At 37.4% G+C, this 15,040-nt stretch overlaps 1 protein-coding gene across 1 annotated transcript; it reads right to left on the bottom strand.

The window, feature by feature from the left end:
• Nucleotides 1-2,410: 2,410 nt before the first annotated feature.
• Nucleotides 2,411-11,121, bottom strand: kctd5a (potassium channel tetramerization domain containing 5a). The gene is made up of 6 exons (XM_066675580.1): nucleotides 10,667-11,121; nucleotides 8,558-8,666; nucleotides 8,289-8,380; nucleotides 7,855-7,950; nucleotides 6,218-6,343; nucleotides 2,411-5,301 (listed from the first exon to the last, which is right to left on the bottom strand). Exons 1-6 carry the CDS (start codon nucleotides 10,901-10,903, stop codon nucleotides 5,272-5,274), a joined length of 690 nt encoding a protein of 229 aa, XP_066531677.1. The 5' UTR covers nucleotides 10,904-11,121; the 3' UTR covers nucleotides 2,411-5,271.
• Nucleotides 11,122-15,040: the final 3,919 nt, after the last annotated feature.

Genomic DNA, 15,040 nt, shown 5'->3' with positions numbered 1-15,040 from the left:
TCACGTCACTTTGTGGAATAAGCTACAGCCAAATATTCTTACAGAGTCTCCCTGGAATCATTACTGATTACTTACTGATTTTTAAAAAAAAATTATTGAATTGATGGGCTACAGTCTCTAGTTCATCATTGAGATGGTTTGTGGGGTCAGGCATTTTAGCCAGGACCATGTCACACTAAGTAGCTTTTACAACTGTAAAGCAGTTTGACCTTTTTCCAGATTTTGAGAAAGTTACATTACACTATGTGTTTGTGGTCACAGAGTTCATCATTACAGCATTGCATTGCTATAACAAACCTTCCAGGCTACTTTAATAAAGGGTGATATAAAAATATACTGCATAAAGCGTGCCCTCTGCTGTTTCAACTGGAACACTGCACCACCTTTACTTTAGGAAAATAACAATCTCTTAAGACTGTCCAATCTTTCTTAATATGCGTAGGAGCATTTAGTCTTCTGAGAAGGCTTTCACAAGACATTTGAACATAGCTGTGAGGATTTGATTTCATTCACACACATAAATATTAGTGAGAGTATCAAAGTTATAATCATTTTTGGACTGGATCATTAACACCATTTCAAAAAGTCCCAGAGAAAGTAGATTGTGCTCCATCATTCCAGAGAATACAGCTTCGACTGCTCCAAACCTGTGAGGCTTAGATCATTGAGAATGGTGACATTAGGCTCATGTGTAGATGCTCCAGAGTATCCCATTCTATTGGCTATTAGTTTTGTTTGATGTTAACAGATGTGTGTGCAGAACTGAAACACTATTTGGGGGATCTCAGGGTAGAAGAATGGGTACATTGGTTTCTCCAAAGTGCCTATCTGTTATTGTATTTTATCTACATAGCCGCCAGGGGTCGCGCCTTCCTTATATCGGCCATTGCACTAGTGCATTAGTTATGGTGACATCATGTGGCCAAGAGTTGAACAACAGGCACTCTGGTCCAGTTTTCTCAGGCAAAGTATGCTTATGTACTGAGGCCTTTGCTAAAATTAATATTGATTGATTTATTTCTTCATATTATTCTGTTTGATTTTATTATTTAATAAGTCAAATACACTTGCCTAGTGCTGCTATAAAATAATGGTGTTTACAGTCATTTGGATATATAATGTATATTGTTGCTGTCCAGTTAGAAGCATGTATCTCAAATTTTGTCGAGTTTTAGTGTACTACACCATTTGAACACAGCAGCTGTCCTTCACATCGTGTGAAAATTTCAAGATGAATGAACTGATTGAAATTATTTTGGGAAATACATGTTTTTAACTGGACAGCGACAATATGCAAAACACCCTTAGCAAATATAAATGGACTAACATACCATATGTTGCCTACTCAGGAGAAGGAATACTGGATTATAAAATGCGATGCTATGCAGGCTCTAATTTATCAAGAAATAAAGGTTTAAAAAATGTATAGAGTCTTAAAACATTCCTTACATTTAATAAATAATTCCCACAAATTAGAAATTCATTCTCTGAGTGTAATAAAACCTCCTTTTAATTATTCTTCACTCTCTTTATATAATAAATCATGGCTCAAATAGTCTGTTCAGGTGCATAACATGCACAGGGGGAATGATGATAAACTGCAGACTTAATTGGTGATATGTTCATTTCTATTAGTAGTTTGAACAGAGGAGGATGGGTCCCCCTTGTGAGTTTAGTTCCTCCCAAGGTTTCTTCCTCCTGCCTCGAGGGATTTTGTTTTTTCCCTTGACACAATCGGATTACTCGCACAGGGCTTTCTGATTCACATTGTTATCTGTTCTGATTCTAATTCTGCGAAGCTGCTTGGTAACAACTTGGTGACATGTAGTAAACAGGTCAATGTGGAGAGCTTAGATATAATTCCGGTTTACACTGAACTTGGTTAAATCTTGACATACTTTTAACATTAGTTAACATATATATACACTTTTTCATCTCCACTGACCATGTAGTTTCACTTTACAGTTCTATATATAGTTCTCTCTCTCATAAATATTATATATATATATATATATATATATATATATATAAATATAAAAGAGAGAGAGAGAATGTAAAACAAATAATAAAACATTTGCATACAAGATTAGATGCACAGGGGTGGTAATAAAATTATTTCACCCTCAAGAAACACGTTAGAGGAACACAGCAATTGCCACCATTCCACTTGATTCCTGGTCTAATCTTGTATGCAAATGTTTTATTATTTGTTTTACACTCTCTCTCTCAAGCTTACAACTGACCAGTCTGTTGACATTTTATGTTCCAGTATACATGCTGCACTTTGCAGGGAGACCTATTCAACTGAACAACAACTGTGCACTTGTTACAATGACCACTTGTAATTCACAGCATGTGTACATCAGGTTAATCAATAAAACAATAAACACAATGTTTGATTTCAACATTTTATTTAGATTTACCAGGTTCTAGCATTACCGTAATATACATTTCCCCAGTTGTTAACTTGCAATTACATGTATTATAATAATAATATTAATAATAATAATAATAATAATATACTATGTGTATACACAAATTTGAAGCATAAAAAAATACAAATACAAAAACATTTTATAGGATAGTAGTATAGGAACAGCAGTGATAAAGTGGAGCAAAAGGCATTTTGGTCTGCTTCTGCCCTTTTTTTTTATTTATTTATTTATTTATTTTTAAATACGTTTTGCAGATTGCACGCTTAAACGAAAAACAAATCTAGACTGAGTCTTAGATCAAGCCCAGTCCACAGCAGCCTCAGTAAAAACATACTTGTGCCCGTTAAGTGTTAGCTCTATACTCCTCCCCCAAAAACTCAAAGAACAAAATATGAAAAAGAGGGGAAAAAAAAAAAAAAAAAAAAAAACCCCAACCGAAATTTCACTCAGGACTGAAATAGTGTCCTTCAGTGGAAGAGGTGGATCAGAGCACACACGCTAGGACAACTGCACTTAGCTGCGTGTTTGGTAGACGGAAATGAAAGAAGTGTGAAAAATTAGTGCTGTAATGTCAGACACTTTCCAGGGTCTGGATTGGTCAGTGTGGCCTGGAGTCACACAACTGGAGTCATGTTTCAAACGACCCTGACTGAGTGAGCAAGAAATCACTCTTCTGGTTACGATTTTTAAACACCTCTCCAATTTTTGCTAAGACAAGGGTTGACAGTAACTAGCTAGGTTATTAAAGAGGATAATGTAAACATACAGGTATTCAAAACCAGCCAAACTACACTGTGGTGCCACATAGTCAAGGTAAGTAAACGTGAAAGGTTATTGATTAGAAAATACACTAGCCATGTAAACATAGCCTTGATCAGGCAATATAGCAAGAGGCTGAATGGACCTCTGCAAGAGTTATAGCTTGTATTCCACTATTATAAGCCCTTTGTGTGTGAAAGAAAGACATAGGAAAAAGGTAGCATGCACTGATAATGTCTGAATTTCAAGCTCTTTAGTTTTATATACAAATGTCAAACAAGATATGCTTGTAGCCTGGCAAAGTGATTTGCTTCATGTTGTTTTCCCTGACCATAATTCAAAATGAAATTTACATTTTGTTGGTCATTAATTAAAGGCAACATTGTCAAAAAGTATGTTTTATAAACAGAAAATATGTATATTCCATAAGAATGTTCAACTACAAAAGAGCTGAACAAAAATAAGTGATTTTATATCTTATAGAAATGAAAACAAAAATGTTGCAAAACATAAGCTTAGAACTTTAATTCTATTGGATTGCATACTGCTACAGTCTGAAGACACCATACGCTACTTTGTCGTACGGTATTTATAGATCATGTTTACTAATATACTCTATAATAACTGCGTGGGCGTGAGTTAGGGGTGTATAGATACCATGTTATGCTGATTTAAATATCAAACACTTTAATAACAGTATCATATGATACATACTGATCCGTGTTCTTTAAAATTGACCTAACTGCTTGAGTAAATTTTAGAATAACGATCTCTCAAATTCTTATCTGCACATACTGCTAAAATGATTACAGCCTTGCTTAGGCCTGAAGAACACCAGCCAGTGATATCGATACACCCCTAGTGTGAATGTGTCTTATACACTGACAGAAAAGTATTTTTTTTCCTTAATCTTCCACTATTCTTAAAAAATAATAATAATAAAAAGTCAGGACCACCTAATAACAGTCACTGTCATAACTAATATAAAGCAGAGCCAAAAGATAAAAAAGGACAAGGTGTGCCATGATTTTGCACTTACCAAAAAAAAAAAAAAAAAAAAAAAAAAAAAAAAAAAAAAAAAAAGCCTAAGTGTAGATACTCTTCAATCCTAAACCATCTAAAAGTTTTAAAATTGTTCCCCCCGCACATACATACACATTATATATATATATATATATATATATATATATATATATATTACACACACATACATACACACACACACAGTTCCAGTTAACTGCAAACCATTTGGAATGAACCCCAGGATGGAAGACAAAGTTTAGCACAGCCTTTTGTGACAATTTCCTTTTTCACTCATGCAGCAAAAAGACCACTCAAAAAACATACAAGTGTGGTACTATAACCTTGACACGATATGGATTTCTCTCCTCCCTGTTATAAAATAAATCCTGACTAACACTATGCAGGCTGAAGAGAAATTTGATCATCTGTAGTCCTACGTACATCTTAAAAATACAAGATCCATATTTGTTTGAAAGCAAAAAGAAAGCCTTCACTGGTAAACACCACTGGTCAACACCATTCATCAGACACCTTAGTAACATTTTAAATTCTGCCAAAAAAATAAAATAAACAAACAAACTTTAAAAAAACAAAACAAAACAAAAAAAGGTTTGCCCTACTCCCTTCTCTGTTATGGTTTTGACCATTGAGGTTCAACTCTGACATAATATACAGATCTCAATATATTTGTGGAAAACATTGCTCACTGGACCACAAGTTTCATGATTTAAATATTTTCAGCAAGTCAATGAGACCCTGAGTAAACTGTGGGCCAGATATGAATGAGGCCCTTTTAGCTCAGCTTACAACTCTCGACATGCATATTCCTGCTTTTAAGATGGCCAAAAAATAATTTTCCTTCCATAAACATGAAATAAAACAGTCCAGTTTTACTGCACAGGCACAAACAAGTGTCATTTACCCCAAAACAAGAAAGTAGAACGTCCATTCCAAATAATTAACCTTCATCATGCCAAATTTTCCTTTTTGTGTTTTTGTGCATGTCTTTTTACTTAGCATCGGCAGGACCAAGCCACCTAAGAGCACAGCTGTTTCACATTCGAGAGCCTTGTTCTTGAAGGATCTGTAAAAACAGAAAAGCAACAACTGTTAAGTAGGCGGTAGGGTGAAAATCATAAAACAAATAAACAATCAAATGGAAATACTAGCTCATCAGGCATCTTGAGCTGTAAATTATTTATTTTTCTGACCTGAATGCTTTATGCTATACACTGAAGAACTACCAGAGAGCATACACTCTAAAAGTACTGCCTACAGCCTTAAATGACAATGATATTTAACATTGATAATGCATTAAATGAGCCAGAATGCTGCAGTGAATTCAGGAAAGGAGCAATGTAAGGACATTTTCAGGAGAGAGATGTTCTTGCAACGCGCAAGCTGATGATGGGGGAGTCATTAAATATTAAGGAGGTTTTCCATCATTAACAGCCGTGTGTCAAATAACGACAGGGGGAAGAGTGGACAAGCTGAGGGTAATTCTAGTCTGACTAGGGCTAATGAGCATGTGCAAAGAGTGAAAAGCAAGCATGAAAAAAAAAATGAGGAAAGAAAGAACAGAGCATTTATTTAACCATGTATAGGAACCTAAACAGCTGCTGGGCAAAAGTGGCCTCACCGTTTTACTTAAAGGGGTTAATATATCTCTCTATTAACCCTCTCCTTATCTTCTGGGTGTAGCATGGAAGGATAAAAATGCACTATACAGTGAGGACATTGTTCAAAAACAAAACATTATACTTATGTCTTAGTACGGTTTGGCTGGGCATGGAGTTTAACAAAATGCTAAAATTAATTTTCAATTGTAATGCTTAATTTACAAGTGTCTTTTAGCCTTAGCTAGGATTTGTTTCCTAGCTAAAAAAAATAATAATAAAAAATAGCCTCAGCTACAACAATAAATACCAAATTAAGAAATAATATGCGCTTTATGTGCATGTAGTCTCTACTCTCTGTATTATAAGTTGCAGCAGGCTCACCTTGGCCTTTTCACTCTGCTCACTGCTTGTGCCATACGACTGATTATGCAGCTCCTTGGAGACAACACAGAGGAACTCTGCTTGGTCTTCATTTCCATAGTTATATGATGAGCCAATACTGACCAGCTGGAAGGAGGAGCAAAAAAGAGAAATGAGCACAGGATCTTCTACAGCTAATTTTAATTTAGAAACTGGCCACAGAATTAATTAAATATTCTGGTCTGGTACAGCACATGTAAAGAAAAAAAAAAAAGCCACAAGACAAAATAAACAGGAAACCACTGTATATAGGATATAACAGTCACTGACTTCTAAAAGAAAAACGGAGCAAATAACACATTCAGTGTTAATAAGTACTGTCATCAAAACAAATGATGATAACAAGAAATCTTTAAGGAAATCTTACATTACCAGACCCCTATTAAACTCAGCATAATGCAGTATGGGCAATACTGCAGACTAAATCGGATTCTTCCGGTAAATTGGCATATTTAGAAAGTGTATCAAAGATAACTATGTAAAGCAAGAGCACATATCAATGCTTTCCCAGGTAATCTTCTTTAGAATACCACATTATTTTCAGCCTACCCAGAGGCAGGTGAAAATACACACATCTCGTTGGTGGTCCCAAAGGAAAAGCCTAATGCACAAAACAGCTCAGACATGCCCGCCCAACCTTTCCACTCCAAACAACCATTTCCTTTCGTTCATGCAACTGCCCCTCTCATGCAGTTCACGCTTCCAAAAGAAATACCACACCCAAAGGAAGAAAGCAATATAGAAACTATTTTTTCCTGTTTAGGAAAATCTAAATTTAAATCAAAGACAATGACCAAATTACAGCTGCAATTTCTGTAGAACTATCGTAGTACACTCATCAGTTTTTTGAAGAAGAATCACCTAACTGTTAATTAAACAGGCCTACACGCTGCAGGTGAGAAATTTTTAAAAAATAAATAAATAGATAAATAAAAATAAATAAAATAGTGCATCACTTGTTACTAGTTTACATAAAACTTTAAATAATACCTGCTCCTTCTATAGATCTGGAAAACCATTTTGAAAAATGTGTTCTTCTCTTAATTTTTACACTCATGTGATTTCCTCACACAACAGAACAACTAAATGTTTTCTAACCCAACGTGGATAAAACAGATTAATGTAATTGTTTACTTTTTGGATATGATACATTATTATTAACTAGAAACATTATTTTTAGCTGTGCATCTCATTTTTAGTCTTATCTAACTATACTGATTACCATTCATATTCTGATGCATATTAATTACAAAACATTAGTCAAATTCAGTGGCCACTTTTAATAATTAACACTGGCCCAACAACAATGTTCTGTCAGTTAAGAGCCATTGGTTGATGTTCTCGTTTCGCACACAGCAACATATTTTATACACAACTGTTTGTTTCTTTATGGCTTTTTTGTACTTTATGTAATCACCAAACACTTCCTGTGCAGCCCACTATGATACAACTGCCCCAACAATCAACTGCAGCAGTTATGCTTTTGCTTTGTAGTTCAAATGTACAAAAAGACAATCTTCAATGCCAAAACCAAGAATTTACAGCTTACAGCTATTCCTTTCAAGTTAACCACAGACTTTACAACATCAGATATTCACCTGTTCAAACTTCCAGCCATCAGACATGGTGGAGACCATCTGAGTGAGCTCCTCCTCTTGGCACTGCAAGACTCTGTAGACATGTTTCACAGGAAGCTGGGAAGAGATTAAAGAGATAAATTGAGCAGAGATAAATGTACTATCCCATCATGTGTTCAGATACTGTAAAAATGCTCCCTCCAGTTCAAACACATTATATCATACCAAGCTACTCATATAGGATGTTAAATTTAGTGTCCAGACTGCAGTAATCACTGACCTCAAATGAACGGCATGAATGTATCACCTAGAAATAACAGCCAAGTCATTTGATAAGAACTGTCTTTCTATCCTTCAAGGAATCAATAGAATAGTACTTAGGGGGAATACTTTAACCTCAGCAGTAAGCATTTTCCAAATGACACGATTCCAAGGCTTCCATGCCCTTTACTCACTTGAGCTGTTTTGCAGTCCCTCTCCCTGATTTTGTCTTTGACTAATTTTATTAGTGATGTGATGTTGTAGAACTCAGCCTCTTCGAGAACACCTGACAGGAGAGAATCGATTTAAGTAAAGATTATCATTCACGTGATGATCACAGATGCAAGAAATAAGAAACTATCCCAGACTTACTTACATAACCCGAAAAAAAACTAAACAAATACAAAACGTTAATTGCCAACCCTGTATGGCATGTCCAGACAGGAGAGCATTCCCATCATACCTTCTTCCGCAAGGCCTCTGTTGAGCACCAACTTTCCATGCCTCAGATAATTGAGCACTGGACCGAAGTAGGTTGGATCTCGGTCTATCAAATAAGCACCTGTTTCATCCTAGGTGGGAGAAATTGAGAAAAAAAAGATACATTTAAAAACTGGTTTAGCAATACAATACAATTCTACCTATTTCTCTGTATCACATCATCACTACGCTTAAGGAAGCCCAAGAAGTGTTTCCTTTAAAAGAATTGCTTTACTTTCACTACAAACAAAACACTTTAACAACATATGCAAAGGAGTTGCCATCTAGGGTCAAAATGCTCCAGTTAAGGTGCTTGACACTAAATTGTCTTCAGTAATGTTTTCACCAAGTGATTTGACTTTTTTGGTAAGCCATGCTACATTTAACTAAAAAATCTAATCTCCATTCATCAAAATTACATATTTGCAAGTAATTTCAAAGAGAAAAAAATCCCTACCGCCTAAAATGTGTCTTAAATGTAGCTCTTCACCTTCCCCTATTGTTTGCACGGATCTATAAAAATTCAATTATTCCATGCTTCCATCTCCACTTACTCCGCCGCCCCTCGCCTGCAGCTTTAAAGCCATACCCCACAAGTGGAAGAGAACGGTTCCATAGGTTTACGACTTAAGAAAACCCTGGATGTCTGACTTTGACCTGCGTAAGATTCCATTTGAACGCTGCTCTTTCAAAACACGTTTCTCACCAATGGCACTGACAACTAATTTTGCTGGATTCCGTGCATTTTTTCACTTAAGCTTGTTTAGGAATTGTCCAAATTAAATTAACTCAAGCAAATGTCCATTTTTAAAATTACCTTTGCCTGTCAAACAGCAGAACACTTTAGACTACTTAGTATGGCTTTATAATCCTGTTCACCACAATAGAAAATATAGCAGACGGCAGTTCACTGGATAATGCCAGAGCAGACAAAAGACAAGGCAATGTCCTGACTACACCGAACAATGTTGAAGTATTATGCACATTAACGTTAACAACCAGAGAGAGAAAACACTCAAACCCCCAAGCCTAGGATACGGGTGCAAAAATACTTAAAAACAGCCTCGCTAAGGGAGACAACTAACGAGAGCTAGACTGGTCAGTTAACTTAACTTGAACCCGCTAACTAATATGTACCTCCTGAATGACAAAAACATATATAATATTAAACTGGTATTACTTTAGGCCGCGAGATGTTTAATACATTTGTTTGCTAGACAATTGATACGTTGAATCCTGTGTGTGTGTGTGTGTGTGTATCTGCCTAGCGAAGTGTAGCGTTAGCTCCGAAGCTACCGGGTATCATACTCTACAACTATAAACCGCTGTTATCCAGACCTAAATTCACTCACTCGCCCTCTGATACACTCAGAACGCGTTTGTTGACTGATTCACGGTTCACTAACCAGCAGGTCTTTCTTAAATATTTTGTGTGCGCGCTTATTTTAATATTAGACAAAACTGAATTTGGATTTTACTCATTTTTCGTTACACTTTGATTGGACCGCGGTTCCTTTGTGGTGACAGCGGGTTTATTTCGGCCTCTTGCTCCAGCATACAGTCAAAGGACAGTTTAATGTAGATAGTAACACGGTGAATGAGATGCCCTAATGTTTTTTGCCTTTAGTAGCGGGTAACTCGTTAGCCGCTGCGCCTCTTTTGTTCACTTAGTTTTAGTAAACTGAAAAACACAGAGTTGTATAACGTCAACAGACCACGAGTGGGCGAACTAACGTTAGCGTCGTCATTTTTGTTGCGTTTTTAAAATCTAACGTTAGTGGAGTTAACCAGACGATTGGGTTAAATGAGTCTTAGCCGTGTGAATTAGCTCATGTACGCTAGCGAACTCGCTACGGCTAAAGCCTAAACGACTCCCGGTGCCGTATACAGTGCACAAGGCAGCTTTCAAACCAATGACTTTCGTGCTCGTATATTGCAAGATATGTGTAACAAAAGGGGCATCTGGTATTTGTGTACACAATTCCGGACTTGCAATGCACTGTTTGGACGCAGAAGACAACATTACCAAATTCCCCAACTGCACAGTGAAGGGAGCAGGGCGCCATTTGAGACGAAGCTCGTGTCCGCTTACCTTATCGGAGTCGAGGTCGGGGTCGGCCTGGCACAGTCGGTACAGGAAAGATTTGGGATCTCGGCACAGCGTTTGTCTCGTCGTGAGAAAGTAGGTGCCGCCGACGTTGAGACGAACCCACTTGGAAGAGCTGGTCCCGGAGGACGGCAGTCTGTCCGACAGACACGGAGCGGGACACCTCCGGCCACCAGAGCCCAAAGAGCCGCTCCCGCTCGAGTCACAGCTCTTCTCCGCCATCCCTCCTTCCTCTCTGCTCTCACTCACTTCACCAGCCTGACTGGGCGAGAAAGACAGACAGCGAAGCAGGAAACGAGCAGCTCCACTCTATGGGAGGCCGTCTAGAGCAAAGGACTATGAGAGGCCGTCTAGGACAAAATACACTGAAATTTTTTTACATGCACACTACACTAAAACATTTGCGTACAACACACTGAAACACTTGCACACTATGCCTGTATATCTCAGTGTAACAGGAAGGTAGTTTCTGATGAACTGAGCATGCTCAGTAACACAGAGGGAAATAATGTTAAATAAATTCCCGAGCTTTGAGATTTTTTTAAGAAATGAACAAACATTTCCCCCTCTCAGTTTTCATCAGTCTGCGCAGGTGCTGAAACATGGGGCTAAAGTAAATTAGAGACTGAATTCATGAATACAGGAGACCCTGTAAACTCACAGCGGTGCCCATGACTGCAAACTGTGAATGAGTGATCACTGTGTCTGCAGATTGTTGTGGGTTTACCGCGGTCTCATGTAAAAATGGTTTGAAGCAAATGTTTGTTCAGTTTTTAAACAAATATTCTCTCTGTGCTACTGTGCATGCATGAGCCAGCATACATTTTTCAGTGTGTTCTGCAAGTGTTTCAGTGGATTTTGTATAGGAATTCACAGAAATTTGAACACAACAATAATCCTTGGCCATACACATGGAATACAGTGGAGACTATATTATTTATTTTACAGTATCAAGAAAATGATGTAGTGTCTGTGTCGCTCTGTGAAGGACTGGCGCCCCCTCCAGGGTGTATTCCCACATAGCGCCCAATGATTCCAGGTAGGCTCTGGACCCACCGCGACACTGAACTGGAAAAGCAGTTACAGATATTGAATGAATGAATGAACGAATGAAGAAATTGAAGTATACATTTATTTAACAGAACATTACACATAAACCTAGTAAATTTTGCCCCAGTAATTCCTTTTCTATTTTCAAAGAAACCTGCAAAGCTTTGCACAGATGCTTAGTAGGTTGTTGATTTGTTATATGGAACAATCTTATCTTTTGGGTTTTTAATATTAGGAGACAGTAAACTAAGTGTCCATTGATACATAATGTAAAGTAGCTACAATTTCAGTCATTAATTAAACCCAAACCTCACTGCTGTTCATCTAATTACATATTCAGAAGTCTGTCTCCACCACTTGCCTAGTAGTTGAAAGCCGTGCCCCTCACACTGATAGTTTCCTTAGATTTATAATTAATCCAGATTCTGTGGCTCTCTGGACCTGTCTGTTTTATAATGTTATGCTCAGCCATGGCATGGATTAGTTATTTTGTTCAAGTTAAAAAAAAAAACAAAAAAAAAAACAAGGCATAACAGAGGGTAAACAAGTAAAATATCACTTCAAGGGTTTTTAATCCCCTTGAAAACATTTTGGAGTTCCCAAATTCACATGATATTCACACAAATTTTATGATTTTTAGTAAAAGTACAAACCACTGATATGACCCAAACCAGTTTTTGTTATATAGCTGGAAATTGTGGTTTGTGAAACAACATAACTAAATAAATGATGTCAAGTAGAGGAATATTTTGTACCAGATCAAGAGAAAAACACTATGGAATAAATAAGTGTTAAGGATAATTTTATAGAATAATTTTGTAATTTGTGATTCTAAAACAAATACAAGTCTAAAATGCAAATTAGTCTGCAGTTCAAAGGAAGTACTTACAGACATTAGCATGCTGATTGTCTAGAATAATTTAAAAAATATTTAACCCCAACAAGACTTAGAGCACAATGAATGTTTGGCCCAAATGTGCCCCACATCTGCAGTTCTGCAGTGGCCTTGTATGATGGTGTTGACTGGGTGAGTCTGGCTGCCTTAATTTGAAAACATACCCACCTTATATGGATGCAGATATCAGGTGTATCATGGACCGTACCTGGACATACCGTAAATCAAGTAAAATCTGGCCCACATAACATTCCAGTGCTGTAACTGATCTGTAAGGGCAAAAGTGGCACAGACTAAGGCCAAATGTGTCTGCTGTCTAGGTATTGTTGTGAGTTGAAACTGGACTGACTTGTAAAACTCTTTCAAGAAGAAAATCCAACACATTGAAATTTTGGACACTTTTCTAAACCCGTTGATAGATAAAATCAAGCTGAAATCATTGTATATATTCATTAACATTTTAATTTGTACCCTTTGTCTGGTAAAGCATAATTCATCTTCATATATATATAATTAGATCAGTGTGCACCAGCAGGTGAGGAAGACCAAATATTAATAATATTGTGCTTAATCACACCAACTAATGATCCAAAGGATACTGTCAAGTCTTATTTCTACATTACGAATGGCATGCAGCTGCTCAGCCATGGAATCACATGCAATGAAGCTCTCTGTCTGTGCCGATATTAATGCCAGAGGAGATTGGAAATTTTGCAGTTATTGTGTCGGCAGAACTTTGACAACTTTTACGTGCTGTGTGCCTCAGCAATTCTTGACTCCTCTTTGTACCATTATGTGATCTGTCACTTTGTGGCTGAGTTGCTGTGGTTCCTAAATGCTTTCTAAATGCCTTCCACTCACAGTTGATGTGGAATATATAGGAAGGAAGAAAATTCACAAACTCACTGGTTGCAATGGTGGCATCCAATTATAGTATCACATTCCAATTCAGTGAGGTGTTTAGGAGGGCGGCACGGTGGCGCAGCAGGTAGTGTCGCAGTCACACAGCTCCAGGGGCCTGGAGGTTGTGGGTTCCGGGTGACTGTCTGTGAGGAGTTGGTGTGTTCTCTCCGTGTCCACGTGGGTTTCCGCTGGGTGCTCCGGTTTCCTCCCACAGTCCAAAAACACACGTTTGTAGGTGTGTCAAAAGTGTCCGTAGGTGAATGTGAATGTGTGTCTGTGTTGCCCTGTAAAGGACTGGTGCCCCCTCCAGGGTGTATTCCCGCCTTGTGCCCAATGATTCCAGGTAGGCTCTGGACCCACCGCGACCCTGAACTGGATAAGCGGTTACAGATAATGAGATGTTTAGAAGGATCCATAATTTCACAAATGTTTGTGAAGGCAGACTAGGCTGATTTTATACACCTGTGGCAATGTGACTCAATGAAATACTTACATTGAAATATTAGGTGTGTCCCAGTAGTTTTGTCTATACAATGTAAGTATGAAATATGTAAACTAATTGCTTAAGTAAAATGCAACAATGTATTTTGCTGTCAACAAAATTATCTAATAATGTATTTAGTGGTATTATACATCGAGCAGACGTAGCATTGAAACCATATTAAAAATACTTTTTATAAAATTCAGAAGAATTTTCCTCATCATTTGCTAACTCTCCCATCTTTTTGCACGTTGGAAAAACTGTCTAATGTGTTTAATAAGCCCTGGTGTCTGTAAATGAGTAAAAAAACTCTGAACAACTCGGGTTACAAATGAGTTTCTGTGGTAATTCAAACAGTGAATAAAATCTTAATCATTATCATCCAATGGCACGTGTAATGTGGTGGGAACAGTCAGTTCTTGAAGTTGATGATTTGGAAGCAGGACAATGGTCCCAGGAAAGACAACCATTGTCCTTTAAAAGGGTCATAGAAGCCCAAGGCTCAATGATGCACGTGAAAAGCAAAAACTAGACTATTTGTTCTGATGCCACAGAAGCACCATTATAACACTTAATTACTAAAATTAAGGTAGCTGTGACAGCAGGAAGATGTCTGTGAGACCATACAGCGAATCCAAGCTTGTTATGCACGGTGTTGTGTATCCACACACAAAACCAGTTAGTGTGTCCCTGCTGAACCTTGTCCATTGCCGAATGAACACATATGGACAAGAATCGAAATATGGGCAAGACTATGGAGCATGGAAGAACGTGGCCAGGTCTGATGAAACACGTTGTCTATTATATCATGTGGATGGCTGAAGAGAACCTGCACAATATTAGGCAAGATATTTTATGATTAATTTCAGCTATTTTAATGCAGTTTTTAGATTTTCCATAGAAAAAATTGGCCAATAGAATGAAACACTCTGGCCATGCTCAATGGCAAGTGTGGAGTAGTAAGCCCCTCAGCACTGGGCTAAAAAAAAAAAATAGTTGAACTGTTTTTTCTGAAGTGAGGAAGCATAAT

Source organism: Hoplias malabaricus, chromosome 6, assembly GCF_029633855.1.
Source record: "Hoplias malabaricus isolate fHopMal1 chromosome 6, fHopMal1.hap1, whole genome shotgun sequence".
Lineage (NCBI taxonomy): Eukaryota > Metazoa > Chordata > Actinopteri > Characiformes > Erythrinidae > Hoplias > Hoplias malabaricus.
The sequence above is the reverse complement of the archived record's forward strand: the minus strand, read 5'-3'. Positions and strand labels throughout refer to the sequence as shown.